This window comes from Ceratotherium simum, chromosome 15 (assembly GCF_057802395.1).
Source record: "Ceratotherium simum simum isolate JZ-2026a chromosome 15, ASM5780239v1, whole genome shotgun sequence".
NCBI classification, from domain to species: Eukaryota; Metazoa; Chordata; class Mammalia; order Perissodactyla; family Rhinocerotidae; genus Ceratotherium; species Ceratotherium simum.
Window position 1 is genome coordinate 21,989,237 of NC_141914.1, and position 21,665 is coordinate 22,010,901.

The 21,665-nt window shown below is 41.1% G+C and overlaps 1 protein-coding gene across 1 annotated transcript; it reads left to right on the plus strand.

Annotated features, from left to right (window-relative positions):
* Positions 1-15,363: 15,363 nt before the first annotated feature.
* On the plus strand, positions 15,364-21,395 carry NDUFB4 (NADH:ubiquinone oxidoreductase subunit B4). The gene is made up of 3 exons (XM_004436526.3): positions 15,364-15,567; positions 19,919-20,065; positions 21,274-21,395. The coding sequence occupies exons 1-3, from the start codon at positions 15,388-15,390 to the stop codon at positions 21,334-21,336; spliced, it is 390 nt and encodes a 129-aa protein (XP_004436583.1). The 5' UTR covers positions 15,364-15,387; the 3' UTR covers positions 21,337-21,395.
* The last annotated feature ends 270 nt before the right edge of the window (positions 21,396-21,665 follow it).

Consider the following 21,665-nt stretch of genomic DNA (forward strand, 5'->3'; position numbering starts at 1 on the left):
GCTTCCCTCCTCCCTCTTCCTTTTATTCCATGGCGGCCTCCCCATTGCTGCTTCTCTCTCTTCTATAGTAATTGTACCTCCAGCTCCTCAGCCTTGGAGCTGGAGACCTCTGTTTGACACGAAATAGGCACAGTGCTGGCTGACCCAGCAGAGAAGTTCTGTGCCAGGGTTCTGATGAATATTGACTTTTAATGACTTGAGTGATTTAATCATTTTATGGATTTAAAAAAAAAAATTGAGGTCCAGAGAGGTTGTGACTTGCCCAAGGTCTCATAAAGGGACATAGAGTCAGGAGTCTGAAATGCCTTGTGCTCCACTGTGTAAGGGCTTTGGTTTGGCCATCTCCATCTGCCATGCATTTCAGATTCTTTTCTTATTGTGACAATATATTAAAAAAATTTTTTTAAAGATATTAAGCTGTTGTAGTTGTTTTAAGTTGTTTTCTAGGAGGTACAAACTGGTTAGACTTATCCTGACTTAAGAGACCATTAATTTAGCCACTCTCCTTGGATTTTGTGACTGCCATACTGGAAGCCTTAAGAATAAATGTAATAAGAAGCTGCACTTGGGTCCAGCAGACAAGAAGATAGAATTGGATCCTTTCCAAAGCCGTATTTATACTCGGATGCCTCAGGCTTTCTCATTTAATTTAACAAGCTATTTCATGAGGTAACTTTATCTTTAAAGAAACTTTTTTTTAAAGGGGAGATGGTTTTTAGGAGAGAGCAAGGAACTGAAAATCAAGAGGTTTGGACTCTAATCCTAATTCTGCTGGGTGACCTTGGACTAATCACTTCTCCTCTTTGAGCCTAAATTCCTCATTTCTACAATGTGTGTGTGTGTGGGGGGGCTAGACTAGGGGTTTTCACACCATGAAGTGGGGCCTCAGGATTTCCAGGACATATTTCTGGGCCACACTGGGAGATCTAAAGGGGCTCCAGAACCACACCGCCCTCTCATCCTCCTCCCCTCCCCGACTCAGAGCAGCATCCCTTTTCTTTGCCTCGCAGGCGGAGAGTCTGCATAAGATTCCATTTGACAAAAAGGTTCTGGTTTTTCAGCATTGAAAAATCACCAGAACGGCTCAACGATCTGAAAGAACCTTTCTTGTTCTAACACTTTGTTTCTAAGTTCAAAAATTTGCTCCTGATTTTTCTCTTTAGCGATTTCTTTGCTCTTAGGGACACCCTCACTGATCACCCCTTACTTATAAATACTTTCTCTGCTGACTCCAGCTGACTGCTGACCGTGTGTTATGCTGGCTATAAAGATCCTGGAAATGAGCTGGTCTGGTAATCCTGCCCTAATAGCCTTGCGACTGGCAGGGAAGAAGCTTTGCAGCACCGCTCATTTGCTGACCGGGGATTTTATTTATTTATTTATTTTATCTTGCAGATGTTTGTTCCAACCACTTTGGAAAAACAGTTCCAGAATCGTCCCCAGCCCCGGCCGGCACAGCGGCATCCTCATTTGTATGCTGCGGCTTTGTCTAGCAGAAGGCATTCTGCAGCGCCATTCCTAAGGGCTCCCCACGTAGTAAGCAGCTATGCAGGGCGGATCGCACAGCCTCTCCTGCAGATTTAGTTTTTCTGGCTGTCTGTTTCGCCACCATGTGCTCGCAAAGTCGCCTCCGAAAGCCAGCGATCTTTGGCTGCCCCTGCAGACGGGGCTGAGCAAGGCTGTGCCAGCCTAGCCCTTCCTAGAGCATCCCAGCCTTTTCTGGTACACATTTATTTCACACACAATGTAAAATATTTTCCCAGAGCGGAGCAAGAGAAATTTTTCTTTACACAGAACCAATTTGGACTTTCATCTAAAATTCCCTAGTGCTAAAGGCAGACAGAAATAAATCAGCGTTTTCTACGCCTGCAGGTCAGTAAGGTTCAAGAACTTGCTGCTAGATGTGTAAAATCAGGATATAGGATGGGGAAGGCGAACACTGACTCAGGGCCTGTTATGTATCACACTGAGCCTTTTTTACCTCATTTAATCCTTTAATAACCCTCCTAGGTAGGTACTCTGATTCTCTGATTCCCATTTGTTAGAGGAAGAAACCGAGGCTCAGAGAGGTAGAGTAACTTGTCTAATACACAGTTAGGAAGTGGCAGATGCAGGAACCGAACTTGTTCTATCCGGCACCAAATGCCATGCTCTTTCCACGCCACCATGCTGCCTCGTCAGAGCATGCTGACTCATTTGGGAAGTTATGTAAGCTTGTAAATCACATTGAGATTCTCAGATAATGTGACTGCATAAAGAAGAACAAAGTGTTGCCACGAGAGCTTTGGTGCAGTGGCACCAGTGGAGGGAGGTGCTCCACTGTCTGGGAAGGATTTTGCGAAACTGTTGAGAAGTAAAGGGCTGTACCAGTGGAATCCTAACCAGAGGCAATCATTTGTCCCTTCCCCTCCCAACTTCTTCAGTAAATAAATTTGGTTTTAATTATAAACATATGAATAAAGCTATCTATCCATTGAATTCACAAGTAGTTACTCAAAGTCTAGTCCAAAATCTGGCCACCTCCAGAAGGTATGTAAAGGTGCCCAAGACCATAGGGTTCAGTACCACTCAAGACAGTCACCTCCATCAGAGGAAATAAGCAACGGTGGTCTTTAGCATCACACACATACCCTTTTTATTGAATACAGGAGTGCCAGAATCACAACTGCACTTTGGGAAGTTATCCCTGGCCTCTGTCTGGGGAGAGAGCGAGAAGGGAGGCGATGAAGTGGGTACCATCGTTGTCCTGCCCACATCCCCTCGGTACTCACCACTACACACTGAAGACCTGTGACCCGCTGTGTTCTAGCTGGCAGCATGCTCAGCCCATACACGACACAGGCCAGAAGTGCTAGGGAGTTCTTGCCCCTGAGAGCAGCCATAAAGCAATGATGGGTGGAGAGTTGGATAAATACACCAGCTCCCTTGCCTGTCTGTTGGAATAACTCTGAAAGTGTGTTCTGTATTGTCTCCTAGAGCTTCCCAGTGGGATGGAGCTCCCTCCCTGTCCTGCAGTGCTTGATAACACACCCGGACTGGCTTCTTTCACTTCCCTGTATCACTCCCCAACTCAGCTCCCAGCGTCTCCTGGGATCACCTCTCAAGTAAATTGTTTATACTCAAATCCTTGTCTCAGGCTCTTTTTAGGGGGCTACCCAAAGGAAGACCTTTCAATACCTCAATGTAGAGGTCATAATGGGGGCCTGGAGGAAGGGAGCAGAAGTGAGAATGGAGAGGAGGAGATGCAATATTCATTCTGAGATTAAGGACTTCAAAACTGGCTTAATGGAGCGCCAGGGAAAGGGGAGACGGTGAAAGGACTCTGCAAGGACATTGGGTGCCCAGCTTGAGCTCCTGGGTGGATGCTGATGCCTTGAACTGAACTAGGGAATATGTTTGGGGGTACGAAAGTAAATCCAATTTGGGATACGTGGGAGAAAGTGGCATCTGGCCCTGTGATGTCATCTGCAGAGAGAAAGTACCCCCTTTGCCAAAAGCATCTTCCCAAACTGCTTACCATAGGGCTTGAAATTCTATATTACTCATTCCTTTGGCTTGCTTTTTCCAGAATCCTATTTTTAAAATGCTACTGAGATTATTGATAATTTTGTTACGTGTGATAATAGCATTGAGGTTATGTAGGAAAAAAAGCTCCTTAACTGTTAGAAATACATGCTGAAGTATTTATGGGTAAAATGAAACACGGTGAGGAATTGCTTTAAAATAATCCAGCAAAAAGAAAAGTGAAATGTATATGGAGGGGGATAGATAAAATGACATTAGCAGAATACTTACAATTGTAAAAGCTCAGGGATGAGTTCATGGGGTTCATTATACCATTTCCTCTACTTTTGTGTGTATTTAGAAATTTCCATAATGAAAAAGCAGAAGTCACCCTGATATTTTAAAAATGCTCCTGGGAGGATATCATACCCAACCATCTTTAACACTTGTGAAAAAACAACTACAAAAGTGCGTTTTAAAACTTTGGTTGGGTTTTATATTTTTAGAATATTTAGAAGAAAAGGGGGCTGGTCCTTTTAAGAAATAGACTTGTTAGGAGCTGGATTTTAAAAGAGAGGAGAAACGAGGATTCAGATGTAGAATATCATACATTTTGCCAAGCTTGCCTCCGTACCACCATTCTCCAGGGAGGAAGAAGGCATCTAACAACCTTCCATCATGCCCTGCCATGATGATCCTAATCAGGACCTCATTTTATCTCCAACACTCTGTCTAGGGATCCATTTGACAGATGAGGAAACTGAGGCTAGAAAGATCAAGTTTTTTGCCTAAAGATCACATGGTGGAAAACTGCAGGGGACACTTGGAGAGGGGCCTGGGTCTGAGGCTCCATGCGTCTGGCTCTGAAGTTTGCTATGTCCACAGCCTTCAGACTTGCTCACCGTGGTTGGCCCTAGATCAGCTTGCCATTCAGAGAAGTGGTCATTCACACACTGGCTCTCACTGAATAGATTTTCTGGGAATTGGCCTGCTTCTGCTCAGGATGAGCCCAAACCAAGAGAAATTAAGAGCATGCCCTCTTGGGACAATAGGGTGATAAAAGCTCATAGACCAAGTAAGGAGTGTCAAGGAAGCATCGAGCCTGTTCACCCCAGAGCCGCATGGGATTGACAGGAGGTGGCAGGAGAGCTGGAGGTGGGCACAGCAGCTGGAAGGGCCAACAGGGGTGAGAGGCAAAGATAAACTGAACTGTAAAAAAGCAAATAACTCCATGAGTAAATGTAAAATGTTTAGAAATGCAGTGTTTCTTTAAGTACTTATTTATACTTTTATTTTTTTAACCAAATTTAAGAAAGAGTAAAGGAGATAAGTAAATTATAATTATTTCTTCTTGTTGGAGTATTATGAATCCATGATATTATGGATATAATTATAATAAAGACTACAGAAAAAAATGCTTATTTTAAAAACTTAAATGAAAAAGTAGAATACAGTATATCTATAGCATCATTACAATTTTCAAAGAACATCCTCTACATGGAAAAAAGATTGGAAGAAAAAAATGTCAAAAATTTTGTGACTGTCCTTAGGTTGTAGAAATACGGATTTTTTATATTTTAATTTTTCATTCTATTTTTTAATTTTCTTACAGTGAAATGTATTTCTTTTTGAAATAGAAAAAAATATTTAAAAAGAAACCAAAGAACTTTATTTTCTTTTTATCCTTGTTTAATCCAGGATAATGAAGATGCTTATTAGAATAAAAGAGGGTAAAGATATTTATGGTTTTATGCTGAGAAGATAAACATAATTTGGTAGGAAATCTGAGCGAGTGATGGTAGGTTATATCTTAGCTGCCCTCAGTTAGCCATATACACATGAAGCAAACCTCATCACTGGGCCTCCACCCACTTTGATTGATCAAGAGATCTGTTCACCTGAAGATCACACTAATGATAACAGAACACAGACCACTGGCAATAGGTCTCTCTCTAGACCTCAGGAGGTTAAATTTGTACGCCAACGCTTTTAGTTAGCCACCTCCTTGGCATTTTTAAGGAGTCCTAAGAGTCAGATTTTAACTCTTTCAGGAGCCCTGATAGTCTTTCAGAGGCCAGACTGGTGCTGCATTTTTGAAAGCCAGACTCAACCCAGGCAAAAACATCAACTGTATCTTTTACCTGGATAGAGACCTGCTCTCCAAGACTGTTGAACACAAAGCTGTGATACACCCACCCACAGTATCTACAGAGTTCCTTCACAGTGGGAGTGGTTTCTGCTAGCTGATTGTTTCTAATCTGTCATTTAGAAACATGAAATTCAGTAGCTTTATTGAAGAGGCTTTTACCAAAACCTAATAAAGGAAATACAAAAAGTTTCATTATAATCCAAGCAGCAGTAGAGTCTGCTGTGCACAGGGGCATGAGCCAGCCTCTTGAGGGGACATGTAGAGTAAGAAACGGAACTGGCTCTTAGAGGAAAGGGAGAGGAAAACAACCACCACGTTGCCTGTAGAACTGAGTAGAATAAAGGAAGTAGTGTATGTATTTGGGGAAGAGAAAAATCACCTCTACTTGGGGGCTTTACAGAAAGGTTTCCAGAAGATGTGGCATTTGACGTGGACCTTGATGGATAGAAGATTTCAGTTGGCCACAGACAGCAGGGAGGGCATAGGCTGGCATTGATAGAGGCAGGGATACCATCAAGTAAAGGAAAAGATTAAAAAAAGGACAACACTATCTGTTCCACATTTTAAAAAACACAAGTGGCTCTCTGAACTAAGAACCCAGGAGTTATGACGTGGCCTACAGCTGCACTTGGTTTTGCTGAGTTTAGATTTGGCGGCAGGTGGAGGAGGAGGCAGCTTGGCTGGAGGTGCTCCCAGAGCAGACTTGGCAGGGGGTAAAGGAGGAGTCATGAGACAGTGCCAGCTGCAGTAGAGCTAGGACTGGGGGGAGAAGCAGAGATGTTAAAAGGGCATTTTGTTGGGGCCGACCTGGTGGCACAAGCAGTTAAGTGCGCGTGCTCCGCTGCAGCGGTCTGGGGTTCGCTGTTTCGGATTCCGGGCACGCACTGATGCACCGCTTGGCGAGCCATGCTGTGGTGGCGTCCCATATAAAGTGGAGGAAGATGGGAATGGATGTTAGCCCAGGGCCAGTCTTCCTCAGCCAAAAAAAAAAAGAGGAGGATTGGTAGATGTTAGCACAGGGCTGATCTTCCTCACACACACACACAAATAAATAAAAGGGCATTTTGTTTTGTAATATACCATTATCCTCTGTAACCACATAAAATCTTCAGTAAAAGTTGACATTACCGGACAATGCTTTTGGACTTGAATTTTGAACTTGGGGTGGGGTGAGGTGGGGCCGAAGGGTGATGGGAATGGAGTATAGCCTGGAGGTGAGCATGGGATGAGAGCAGAGGCAGCCGGAGGGGTGTAGGCACATTTGGTTAATATACTCACTTTGAAATGAAGAAAGGCAACTGGTCACTTATTCATTCACCACTGCCGTGACGTGCCAGATACCGTGCTGGTGTTGGGATGCAGGATGAGCCAAGCCTGGTGTGGTCCTGCTCTTCAAAGAGCCTCCATTCTAGTGTGGGGGTGGGGAGAGACAGGGATTAATTAAATAATAAAAAATGTAAAATTAGGATTGTAATTAGTGTTATGAAGGAGAGGTCTATAGCGCCACGAAAGCTCATAGGAGGATTTGAGCTTGCTGTTTAGTTAAGGGGCTATAGAATTGAGTTCTGAAGGATGAACAGGAGTATCGAGTGTAATGTTTAAGGCGGAGTGAAGAGTCAGTGCAAAGGCCTCATGGATGGAAGGAACTGCAGAGATGCCAGTGTGGCTGGAGCACAGACAGCGATGGGGAGCACGGAGCCAAGTGCAGCTGAAGAGGCACGGAGCAGACCCCACCGGGTCTTGAAGTCATGTAAAGGCTTAGTTAGGGGTGACAGGATAGTGTATATTTAAAGAGGTCACTCTGGCTGCTGTATGGGAAAGAAATGGGAATGTGGCAAGGGTGGATGTATGTCAGAAAACCAACTGAGAGGCTCTTGCTCTCCCCAAGCAAGAGACGATGCTAGAGCAAGACTTTATCCCAAAGAAGAAAGCATGACATAGCCTCAGCTAAGAGGATTAATTTTATGTTAAACTGACAACTTGCAAGAAAATGTCACCTTACACTTTGTAGGAAACTTATTGTTCCTTTCAAGTACAAATATGTGCTTATGTAAGTGACTTTAGTAATAAGAATAGATATATGCTAAGACTAGGATGAAAAGACTGTCTCTGAAGAAGGGGAATGCAAAATGTAATATTCATAAGCTTTTGGATATGTCTACATGACAGATGTGTTTCTAAGTGTACTGTATATTTTAAGCAGAAATCTTTTCTTTCCTGGTTGGTTTGTACACAGCACACTAAATGGATGGAGTGAACAAACCATTATGTATGAGTTGCTTTGTCTTTATGCTAAAAACCATTCACAGATGCACACGTATTAAAATGTTTCCAATTCACCTTCAATTCCCCCTGTGTATTCCAATCTTGCTCAAGGAGAAATTAACAAACCACAATGGCATTGGGAGATTATAATACACCTCTATATTGTAAATAGATCAAATAGACAAAGATGAATAATGATATGAGAGATCTAAACCACACATTTAACAAGCTCGATTTAACCTTGCAGTCAATTAATACAGAATATACATTCTTTTTAAGCTCACGTGGAACTATTATAAAAATGACTATATATGTTTACAAGGTTGTGTTCACCTTGTAATAACTCATTTAATGGCAAATGACTGTTCAAAAAACTGACCACACATGAGGTCACAAAGAGAGCCTCAGCAAATTTCAAAGGACTAATATTATACAAAGTTCTCTGACAATAATGCTATTAAATTAGAAATCAACAATAAAAAGATAGACAAAACAAAACATCTTTTGGAAAGTGAAAAATGCATTTCTAAATAACCCATGAGTTAAAGAAAAAAAATGTAATGGAAATTATGAAATACTCGGAACTACATGACAACGAAAATACTAATAAAAACTTGTGGAGATGTAGCTAAAATGAAATGTACAGAATTATATGCATAAAAAAGTATAAAACACGAATAAGCATTCCGCTGAAGAAGCTGGAAAAAAGAACATTAGAATAATCTAAAAAAAAACAGAAGAAATAAGTATAAGAGGAAAAATTATTGGTTAGAGATGATTAACAAAATAAAAAATGGGTTCTCTGAAAAGACAAGGTAGACAGGGTCGGCCCTGTGGCTTAGCGGTTAAGTGTGCGCGCTCCGCTGTTGGCAGTCTGGGTTCAGATCCCGGGCGCGCATCGACGCACCGCTTCTCTGGCCATGCTGAGGCCACGTCCCACATACAGCAACTAGAAGGATGTGCAGCTATGACATACAACTATCTACTGGGGCTTTGGGGGGGGGGGAATAAATAAATAAAATCTTAAAAAAAAAAAAGACAAGGTAGACAAACCTCTAGCAGAGTGGATGAAGAAAAAAAGCAATAAATAAATAATATTAGAAGCAAAAAGAGGATCATAATTATAAAGACAGTGGAGACTGAAAAAAATCATGAGATTAGAAACTCTATGGCAATAAGTTTAAAACAAGATATTTGAGAAAATTTTAATTATCAAAATAGATTCCAGAAGAGACAGAAAATCGGAACAAACCAATAACCACTTCAGAAATTGAATTGAAAGCCAAAAGTATCCCCTGAAAAAAGATGAAAGACCCAGACAGTTTTATAAGATAATTTACCAAGCCTCCAAGGAATAGATAGTCCCTGTCTTATATAAACTGTTTTGGAGAGTTTTAAAAAAAAATGAAAGAAGGAAATCTATCCAACTCGTTTCATGTAACTGTATCACGAAAACTAGACAAGAACAAAATAAGAAAAAGAAAATTATAGTGCTAATTCACCTATAAACATAAATGGTAAAATTCTAAATAAAATGCTAATACATTTAATTCATCAGTATATTAAAAAACATTATCATGGCCATGAAGTAGAGTTAATTTCAGATGCAAAATGACTCCACATCTGAAAAACCTACCAAGGTTCTCCATCTTAATTTCAGACTAACAGAGAAAAATCATATGACAAGATGCCAAAAAATGCAGAAACAGCATTTGATTAAATACTCATTCAAGATTTTAAAAAACTTCTGGCAAGAAATGTAAGGGAATTTTCTTAACCTGATAAAGGGCTACTACCAAACCCTACAGCAAACGTATTTAATGATGAACTAACAGAAGATTTCCTTTTAAAGCTGGGAATAAGGTGGGAGATCCTCTATTTTCACTATTATACAACATTGTACTGGAGTCCTAGCTAATGTAATAAGAAAGGAAAAAAAAAATAAATGTAAGACTTGGAAAAGAAAAGGCAAGATTGCTATTTGCAGAAGATATGACTGACTATATGGAAGAATCACCAAAAGAATGTATAGGAAAGCTAACAGGACTAATGAAAAGTTCAAAAGGAATACTGGTTCCAAGATCAGCATACAAAAATCAATAATATTACTATATGTTAGCCATAACCATTTAGAAAATGTAATAGGAAAAAGAAACAACAATAGCAATGAAATCTATAATGCAGCAGGAATTAATCTAATAGAAGAGGCCAGAGTTCTTTATGGAGAGTTACAAAGCATGATTGAAGGACATAAAAGACCTGATTAACGATCATGGATGGGACGATGCAATATTATAAGGATGTCTATTCTCCTCAAAGCAAGCTATAAATTTAGTGCAATTCAGACCAAAATCCCAATGGATTTTTTTTTTCATGAAACTTGACAACTTAATACTAAAATTCATCTGAAAGAGAAGAGGAACAAAAGTAGCTAAGACAACTTTGAACTATAATAAAATGGAGAGATTTGCCCCATGAAATAGCAAGACTTATTATAAAGCTATAGTAGAAACATATAGAAAGTGATGCATGTTTGTAATGGACAGACTGTGTGGTCTCAAAACGCCTGCTGGGTACAATACCACTTCTGAAGAAAGCAACTCTACGTGAGTTTTCTAAATATGATATGCTTCTGTGACTTAGGTGGATCTGCTGGATAAAAACAGTTATGTAATCTGGTTCATGACTGATTTGGACAGTGCCCAAGTCAACAGAGCCATTGATAAATTGTATACAATGAAAGCTTTGGGGCAATCTAGATAGAACAGTGTCAAACTGACTCAATAATATCCTCTTTTAGAGAAATAATAAATGCTAGGTAAACAAAGCGAAAGTGGGTTACCTGAGCTTAGGTGGGATGCTGGAAACTCTGGAATATTCTTCTTATTCTCCCTTGGAACTGCTATTGATTTCAATTTTGGAAGACAAGTTCCCAGGGTGGCTACACAACCGAAGAGATGATTCTTTGCTACTCCGTGTTCCTGGATCTTCTTGGAATTACATTAATTCACATACCGCTCTGTGTCTCTTCCTTGCAGACTTAACAAGACTGACAACAGGAAGATCCAGGTTTGATGGGACTTGAAGCTTATATCTTGAAATAATGCAACCAAAAAATTAGGAAAATGAATTTATCTTATATTTAACACATTTTAGGTTACAATCACAACTGTGTGCTTATTCTGATAAATCAAATATTAATATGTGGGGACATTATTTTTATTTAGCTCATTGTCCTTCACTTTGCATTTGATTTTTGCAGCTGGGACATATTAGCAAAAGCGTTAGAGGGTTTTATTCAGTTTCTTTAAGAAAAAATTCCAATGATGCCTAGAAGAATTTTCCACAAATTAGCTCCTGGTTCTGTATATTTTATTTATTTGTTTATTTTTTTTTTTTGGTGAGGAAGATTAGCCCCGAGCTAACATCTGTTGCCAATCCTCCTCTTTTTGCTGAGGAAGATTGGCCCTGGGCTAACATCCGTGCCCATCTTCCTCTACTTTATACGTGGGACGCCTGCCACAGCATGGCTTGATAAGCGGTGCGTGGGTCTGTGCCCGGGATCCAAAACTGTGAACCCCGGGCCGCCGAAGCAGAGTGTGTGAACTTAACCACTACGCCACTGGGCCGGCTCCCTGGTTCTGTATATTTTAAACCTTCTTTCTCCTCCGCTACCCACATATTTCCCGGCCAGGATCATAGGATGAGTTCATATCACAATATAAACTCTCATCCTGCACCTTCATGGCACACTGGGTGATAGCAGTATCCCTGGAAGCTATTCCTGCACCCGGATGGCTAGCAATAAGCAATAATTTAACTCGACCTGGAATTGACGTGAATTAAATAAATATATCCCACTAAACACAAATTTTCATTTGCCAGATCCCCAAAATTCTTAAGGCCACTGCCATACCACCCAACAGGAGGGAAAATGTGATAGAAGGGAGGTCCAAGAGGAGAGACACAGCAGTCTTAGGCAACTATGATTAAAATATCTTATTTTTCTAATTTTACAAAAAAAAAGAATGACCGTGTGAACACATTGCTAGGGCCCTTGCAGTTGTATTTGAGAGGGCTCGTGTAAGGAGGGGGCTCTTCATTAGCTTGTCAGCATATCCTTTGCTGACATTCAATGTTAGGACAAGATTTTTAAAAATAATAATAAAGGAAAATACTCACTAAATGTCAACTGCTATTAATTACTGATTAATTAAATCTCTGAATATTGGGTTTATTTTCAACCCAATAAATAAAGTTAGGACTTTATTCACAAATTTCCCTATGATCCTACCCAATTAAAAGAAGGAATACTCTTCATATTGTTGCAAGCTGGAGGTTATCTGCTTCTTAGGCTTTCTGTACTCACCTGTCTGTCTTCTGTTCCCTGAAACCCGGCCCCATTCACATAGCGTGACCATCCCTGCATATCTGCACTTCTCTCCTCTACTTCACCACTTCATCCTCCCACTTCCGGCCAAATACAGGTACATATACTTAGTCCTTGTAATCCATGTCCCAATAAATTCTGATAAATTCTATGAGGAGATTTCTTAGAGAAGTAAAAGTCTTCAAAACATGAAATATTCATTGATGAAATGATAAAATGACCACTTGTGAAACTGCTCTATCTGCTAACCCTAGTGCCTACACCCACCCCTATCGAAGTCTTGGTCATCCATTTGGGGATCTCCAGCCCTCAAATACAACAGAAATCTATCGCAAATCTTACAAAAGATGTGGAATTTCATAAAACTGATGAAAGTGATGTTGGTGAGCTGCTGGATCCACAAGCAAAGTCACTAATAAAGGAAGAGCCCAGAGTTGGACCAGGTAACAAACGAAAAACAGAAAACCGATAAGAATGATGACGACATCAATGCTTCAAAAGGAAATAATTTAGTTTCAAAGGATTAAGAGAGAGCCTTGGGAAAACTGGATAAAGCCCTCCAACACTTTTTCAAATATGAGCTTGCTGCAAAAATCAAATGCAAAGTGAAAGATAATGAGCTACATAAAAATAATGTCTCCACAAATTAACACTTGATTTATTAGAATTAGCACACAGTTGTAATCGTAGCCTAAAATGTGTTAAATATAAGATAAATTCATTTTCCTAATTCTTTGGTTGCATTATTTTAGGATAAAGTCCCAATCAAGTCTTTTTCTTTCACTATGGAATCTAGGTCTCCGTCTTAAATAGATTCACTCTGAGGGCCTTTTCTGGGAAAAAGAAGAGGGAAAGGAAGACCTCTTGTACTCATCTCTATGTTTCCCAAACATGCAATATTACAAGAATCCTCTCAGAAAATTGTAAAAAGTACAGACTCACAGGTTCCTCTGCCAGACCAATTCTGTATCTCCAAGAGCAGAACAGAACCTAGGACTCCATATTTTTAACAATCACCTTAAGGAATCCTTATGACAATCAAGCAAATGTTATTCCCACGTAACCAACTTAACTCATCCAAAGTGAAAGGATGAGCGTATTCTCTCTGTCTCTCCCTCCCTCTTAACCTTAAAATCTTTTTTTAACATCGTCAGGGGCTTGTACTCACTGTTCCCCTTTCTTTTTCTTTTTATTCTTTTTACACACCCTTCTTCCTACATCAGTGTCTAATCTATAAACAAAAGGTTTTTGAAACTTTTCAGTGTAGTCTTGAGAATTAACAACCTGCTCCTGCTTCTCATTTTGTTTCTTCTTCTTAATATATTAAGACACCTTTGAAAAACACAGAACTTCCTCTTTTTCTCTCTCCTTTAAAATCAAGTTGAGGGCCGGCCCCATGGCTTGGTGGTTAAGTGCGCGCGCTCTGCTACTGGCGACCTGGGTTCGGATCCTGGGCGCGCACATACGCACCGCTTCTCTGGCCACGCTGAGGCCGCATCCCACATACAGCAACTAGAAGGATGTGCAACTATGACATACAACTATCTACTGGGGCTTTGGGGGAAAAATAAATAAATAAATAAAAATTATAATAAATAAATAAATAAATAAAATCAAGTTGAGTGATTTATCTCAAATTTCTTTTCTCTATATTCCCTCAGCCTGTGTTCTTATGAGCCCATTTTTCTCTGTATTCATTGGGACATTAAACTGCTTTGCAAATATTATCATATTCTTTCTGCACTTTCTGTACTGCCTGATTGTCAGCTCCTCGAAGACAAACACCACATCCTTCACTTCTGCTTTTTCCCCACTGAACGTAGAAGATTGACTAAGACTGACTAGTGTGCAGTGTGCTTCACGTGATGGGTGCTTAACAAATATTTTAAAACAGCATCAAAATGTTGAAGAAATTTGACAGCAATGCTGCTCCTCATCACTTTAAGTGCCAACACTTCCTAGGTCCCTTTCTCTGCCTAGCAACCATTTCCCAACATACCTACACGTCCCCGGACGGTTCACCCAAGCTGAAGCTCTCTTTTGATCCAGCTTTTCTTGCCTGAGTTATGGAAATATTGTTTACATATTTTCCCCTAAGCAGTATCTGATTGGTACCCAAAGAGCCTGCCATGCAACTTGCAGTTGCTCTTTTCCCTTGCTAATAGTGGGGGAGAGAGAAGGACAGTAGGGATGGAGAAGATGTCTTTTCAGGTTACCTTCCTTTCCTCCTCAAATTGTCTTTCACAGTAAGACACAATGCCCCAATGCATATTTTCATATGTCTAAGGTTGTTTTTCATTCTTAGCACTTGAAGAGTGCTAAGGATTTTAGATAAGAGGTTTAGTATTTTAACTAAGATACTGTTTCTTCACGAGCTTTTTTCAATACCTCATTTTTTTCTGACCTACTCTAGTCAGGCAGGCAACACTTCTCTTATAACATCATTCTGCTATTAAACGTCATTTCATGCCTATGAAAAATACTCTGCTGCTGAATTTGTATGGATCTAATGTGGTAACGTACGGAAAAGCTTACTCTCTTTTTCTTGGATAGGGAATTATGTTTTGCAAAGCACTTTGGCATCTACTCATTATTTTATGTAATCCTCACAACTTTGCTAGGTGGACAGAATAGGAGTCATTATCTCCAGGATAAGGTAGAGGAAACTCAGAGAAGTTAAAGGGACTTGCCCAAGGTCACACAGCTTGGATGGACCCACACTAAACAGGATTCCACAGTCAGTCCCATTTCTGGTCTCTGCCAGTCCCACACAGCTCAGCTTCACATAACAAGCTCTGTTATGTCAGTAAATATAAGGCTGCTAGGAAGAAGCGACAAGCGATAGATCGGTGGGGATGGTGGGGAGGGGGAGCACACTGCGCATGCGCAGATCGCTAAACGGGAGCCAGGACACTGACGAAGGTTGAGGAAAGAGGCTGAGTTCCTTGCTAAACTCTGTCTCCAACTTCCGGCTAACGCGCAGGCGCACTTCTTCAGGATGCCGGTCAGAATAAAAAGGGCGCCCCCCCCCCCCCAACCCCGAAGCCGCGCAGGCGCACTTCTGCGCCGGGCTGCCAAGATGTCGTTCCCCAAGTACAAGCCGTCGCGCCTGGCCAGCCTGCCAGCTACCCTCGACCCAGCTGAGTACGACATATCTCCGGAAACCCGGAAGGCGCAGGCCGAGCGGTTGGCCATAAGATCCCGGCTTAAACGGGAGTACCTGCTTCAGTACAACGACCCCAGCCGCCGAGGGCTCGTCGTGAGTGGGGGGTCGGCCGGGCGGGAATCGAGGGCCAGAGTCCGGGCGGCCCCTTCAGGCGGGGCAGCCCAGACCGGCCAAGGGTGACCACACAGCGGGGCAGCCACCGTTCCCGATCAGTGTCTTAGAATTGAGCCCTCTTCCAGGCCCAGGGAGCAGGCCAACTCACTGGCCCTTTGACCTTGGGCAGAGAACTTGGTCAAGAGGACGGGTTCTGGATTCATACCTGGCTGGGTTTGAGTCCTAGCTGGCTCACTTCCCGCCTGGGTGATCTTGAAAAAGCTGTTCACCTCTGCAGCTAGCCTTGGTTTACCTATCCGAAAAATGGGAGTAATATAGTACTTCGTATCTTATGAGGCTGTTATGAGAATTAAATGAAATAAGGCACGTGACCGGCCAGCACAGTGCCTGGTTTGCAATGAGTTTTCAGGAAATGTGTTATCTATAAAGCTGTTCTCCATCTTTCAGTGCACAGTTCATAGCAATATTGCTCTCTCCTGATGCGAATGTAGTGATTCTTCAGTTTATATCTTTTAAAAATCCAGGGACCCTGCAGCTTGTTGAAGCTTAGCAGTCAGATGCCAAGGCACTACATACTCGCAAAGTATGAGCTTGGGCAATTTGCCTAACTGCTCTGAACCTTAGTTTTCTGATCTTCATATATGGGACCGGTAGTACATTCTTTATAGAATCATTGTGAGGTTAAATGAAATAGTCTGTGAAACATTCCTGGCACATAATATATGCCCAGTTATCTGATAGCTATTATTATCTAACAAGTGTGCTTTTAGATAACTTTCTGCACACGGGCTGTGTAAGTATGATGTCAAATAGGGTTTTTTTTTAAAAAAAGGCTTTTCCCAACAGTTGCATTGTCATTCTGTAGAAATCTTAGGAAGTTGTGAGGATTGAAGGAAATTTACAATGTGCCAGGCACTGGCTAAACCCTTTCTGAATATTATTCAGATATCACAACTATTCAGAATTAAGCCCTATAACTATCCCCATTTTACAGATGAGAAGACGACATGGGAAGGACAAGTAGGTCACAGAGTGATACTCTGTTAGCAAGTGATAGAGCAGAATTTGAACCTTGGTCTGTGTAACCGAAAGCATCTACTTAACCATTTGGCTGTACCATCCCCAGCTGGAACTTTATTTGGGAAGAAGGTGTGGAGAGAGACATTTATTACATATGTACTCACACAAATGGATTTGATGTGCCAGATAGTATGATGTAGTAAAAAAGAATGAGGCCTTGAGGGGCTGGCCTGGTGGCATAGCGGTTAAGTGCACGCACTCCACTTCGCTGGCCCGGGGTTCGCAGGTTCGGATCCCAGGCACGCACCAGTGCACCGCTTGTCAAGCCGTGCTGTGGCAGAGCCCCATATAAAGTAGAGGAATATGGGCATGGATGTTAGCCCAGGGCCCATCTTCCTCAGCAAAAAGAGGAGGATTGGCATCGGATGTTAGCTCAGGGCTAGTCTTCCTCACCAAAAAAAAAAAAAAAAAAGAATAAGGCATTGAGTCCGACAGAGCTGTAGTTTAAACTCCAGATTTTCTTTTTTCCAGTTCTGTGACTCAGGGCAGTTTCAGTTTTGTCGTGTAAAACAGAAGTAGTCATATGTGCCTCATTTGTTGTTCTGTTAATTAAAGGAATGCCTGGCACTTAATCATGTATTGATCAATACATGGAAGGTCCTTCCTAATTTTTAAGAACGATTGATTCAGTGAATAAATAATTGCTCAGGGTCTGTTATAGGCCAGGCCCTGTTTCAGATGCTGCAGTAACAGTAGAGAACAAAACAGGCACAGACCCCTGTCCTCAGAGAGCTGTGTTTCCAGTGGGGGAGACAGGTAATAAACAAGTTAAAAAAAATTCAATCATTTAGCATGTTAGATAGTGGTAAGTGATAAGAAGAAAAATAAAGCAAGGAAGGGGATTAGGAGGGTGTGTAGTAGGGCGGGAGAGCAGCTGCAATTTTAGATAGGCCCAGGAAAGGCCTCGCTTGGTAGGTGACATTTGAGTGAAGCTCTGAAGGAAGTGAAGAGAGGGAGCTAGCCACACAGCTTTCTAGGAAAGTGGCGTTTTAGGCAGAGGGGACAGCAGGTGCAAGGGTCCTTGTGCAGGAGTGTGCCTGGTTAATTCTAAAAATACTGAAGAAGCCATCTTGGCTAAAGTGGAGAAAGGTGAGGGCAGAGTACAAAGAGGTGAGGTCAGAAAGGTACCTGGGACTAGATCACACCAGGCCTTGTAGGTCATTGTAAGGACTTTTACTGAGTAGGGAGTCCCATAATCTGGACTGACTTTTAACGAGATCTCTCTGGCTGCTTAGTTGAAAATACACTGTGGGGAGCAAGGGCAGGAGCAGGGAGAGCAGTTCGGAGGCCTTTGCAGTAATCTAATCTCTTTGTTGACGGGGCTACCCGGGTGGTGGCAGTGGAGGTGGTAAGTGGTCAGTTCTGGGTATGTATTGAAAGTAGAGCCAACCAGGTTTGCTGGCAGATTGGATGTGGGGTGTAAGAGAAAGAGAAGAGTCAAGGGCAACTCCAAGGTTCTTGACCTAAGCGATTGGAAGAGTGAACTTGCCTTTTACCAAGATAGAGAAGCATGTGAGAGGAGCAGGGGTGGAGGTGGAGTGCAATATTGGGAAATCAGTATCGGATACATCACATTTGACATGCCTGTTAGACGGCGTGTCATCACTGAGCAGGCAGTTGGATATTACATCGAGTTCAGGGTAGAGGTGTAATTTGGGGGAATCATCAGCCTAAACATGGATTTTTATAGCCATGTGACTGGAGAAGGTCGTCAAGGGAGTGAATGTAGCTAGGAGAGATCAGCAAGGTCTGAGGTCCAATATTAAGAAATTGGAGAAAGAAGGAGGAAGAGCACAAAAGAGACTAAGAGGGAATGGCCAGAGAGTCAGGAGGAAAACCAAGCAGCTGTGTGCTCTGGAAACCAAATGAAGAAATGATTTCAAGAACGGGTGTTCACCATGTTGGATGCTGCTGATAGTCCTTTGGACGTGGAGTGGTATCAAAGAACTGTCTCCCATGGCGTGTGTATTGGAACCTCTGTTAACAGTACCAGGCTCAATGAACTATGGTCATGGGGCTGTTGGTATTTTTATGAAATGAAATGTCTGCTTCTGGAAGACCGATCTGGCAGATATTAAAGTGTAGAGCAGTGACTGGCAGATTGAGAATTCTATCCTGAGGGAGTCATTCAAATACATTCATAGCAGAAGGGTAGATACAGAGTAGAGGTATTTATCCTTTCACGTGTTGAGCTTGAACATCCCCATGAAGCTGTATCTTGTGTCTTCACCTTCTTTACTACTTCTGCAGCCAGTTTGCTTTAAGATGTTAGTGTGGAAGATCCAGTTTAATTTTTGTAGTCCTACCAATCATGACTTCTTGGTGTTGGTTAGGACCTTGAGTGTTCCTCTTGCAGCTTAGTGTTAAAGTTTGACCTTGAATGTCCTCCTCACAGCTTAGTATTAAAGTTTTAAAGCAGATTTCATTTGCTTATTTTTATCTCTCTATCAGTTAATTGGAACAAATAATTTTGTAAAATCATTTGAGACTTTAGCTAATTAAATTTAATTGTGTGTTTGGGGTAGATTTTGCTATTCTTACATATTCTAGTGTAAATATTAAAAATGGACAATTACTATATTTTTCTTAACCGAAACAGTCTGATGATTTTTCTTTAAAAACAACCTTCTCTCTTCTACAAAGCTGTTCTAATAGTGTGAAATGTAATAATTTTGCTCTTAATATCAACCAGTCAGCTTAAAAACCTTACAGTTCAGAGTTAGCCTACGTCATTCTTCACTGTCCTGCAGTTTATCTGTTGCCTGCAAAGACCAGTGTGGGGGTAGCATTAGAAAGGGTCCTGGAAACAAAGTACAAAGCATGACAGAGCATATGAAGTCTGTTTTTCCTCATCGGGAATACTGTATGGTTCCGTTGGTCACACTTCAAGAAAGACAATGAAGCTGAAAACAGTCTAGAAAAGAATTTAAAAAAATGATCAAAGAGAAAAACTGGCTTCTCTGACATCTTAAAAAGATTAGGATTCTTAAATTTTAAACAAATAGAAAGCTGAAGGGTGATATAAGAGTTTTAAATTCTGAAGGATTTGAATAGGATCATCAGAATTATTCAGCAAATACTAGAAATGAAAGATCTTCCCTGAAGCTGTTTAGGAGTATTCAGAGTGTACCCTTAGCTGTAGTCAAGAACAAAGGCATCTCCTATGCTCCTCCACACAGGTCCTGATGAGACTGTTACTCAGTGTGGCCCGGCTTGAGTTCCTGTAACTTTTTGTTTTCATGAATTATAGGAAGATCCTGCCTTGCTACGTTGGACCTACGCAAGATCAGCAAATATCTATCCCAATTTCAGACCCACTCCCAAGACGTCACTCTTAGGAGCTCTGTGTGGAATTGGGCCCCTCTTCTTCTGGTATTACGTTTTCAAAACTGACAGAGTAAGTATTAGGATGTGATGTTGGGTGTCTGGTGGGTCCACTCTGCTGGCCGCCGCTCTGCCTCTTGGTGACTGCTCCAGCTCCTCCCATCGTGGCCCTCTCCTCTTCCTGCATGTCCTCTCTTCTTTTGGCTTTGTTCCTTTCCAGCAAGAGTTGAAACAGAAAGTTTCAATTATATGTTTGGTTTTATTGCTTTATTGTTTAAACTCTTATAGAAATATACTTTGTTAAAAATCTTGATAGTCTCTGGGTCTTTCAAATTTAGCTTAATGGCTGCTCTAGAATTTAAAGTAATAAATCGATCAATTTAAATTTCTAAGACTTGAGCTTAGCTCATGAAAGTGTTCCTGGCGTGTTTTAGATGATGTAAGAAAATTATACTGTGAATGTTAAGTGAGAGAATACAGAAATAACTTTAAAAAGTTAATTTCTTTTTTCTCATTAGATATACAGAAGTTAAACTTTTCTATTCTGATTAACTTTTAGATATTGTCTTTGCAAATTTTTGTATTTAGTTTTCTCAGTTCATTTGTTTTAAAGAGAGGTGTTTATTGGATTAAGTATTAGCAGAATACATAAATCATTTAGTGTAGTCTCTGTTTGCATAAATTCTAGTTATGTTGGTCACATTTTGTGACTTAATGTTAAAACTTTTATTAATACCCTAACAACAGAAAAGCAAAAGCAGCCTGTGGTGGGAATCACTGCCATCAGCGGCCTGGGTATATGATTGCAGAGAAAGCCAAGCTTATCTTTGATGGTAGACCACTCTGGTGCTAGACCTCAGCCCCAGCCCCCAGGCCTCATGTTGCCATCTAGAATGGAGCCCACCCATGTAACTCTGCCTTACACTGGCCAATCCACTCTCCTTTTAGAGGGTATGTATTTTGATTATCTGATAATTACCACTTAACAAAAAAGTAGGCCACACTTACCCAGGAGGTGTTTGCGTTTTGCTTTTGATGTATGCTTTTTAGTGTGGTAATATAGTTCTTGCTAAAATGTGGGTAAGATATTTTTCAATAGAGTGTCTGCTTATTGTCCCATTCTTTCTTCAGACTACCACTTCCTCACTCATACTCCATAGGCTTTAGAGTATGGGGGATTGGAATTAGGATTGGAGTGTTTCATTCCTGTTTTTCGAAGTTGTACCATGGGTTATGCCAGAATGCATTGTTTGTAATGTACTTTTTTTTCTGTCTATACAGGATAGGAAGGAAAAACTCATCCAGGAAGGAAAATTGGATCGAACATTTAGCATCTCGTATTAAGTCTGGCAACGATGACTATATGTATTATTGTTTAAATAAATCTTCTATTAATCATTAAATAGTTTCTCTTTCTTAATATTACCTTGATTCAACAAATGCTTGCTGGACATTGTGGAATCCCTAGTTTGTAAGCGTTCATAGTTTAATGAAGAAACACATTCACGTTCATTCGTTCAACCAATCATTCAACAAATGAGTGTCTGCTCAACAAATGAGTGTCTTCTGTGAGCCAGGCCTTGTGCTATGTGCTGAGAATACAACAGTCAGTGAGACAAACTTAGGTCCTGAGCTTCAGGAGTACACACTCTGACAACTGTTTATTCAGCAGT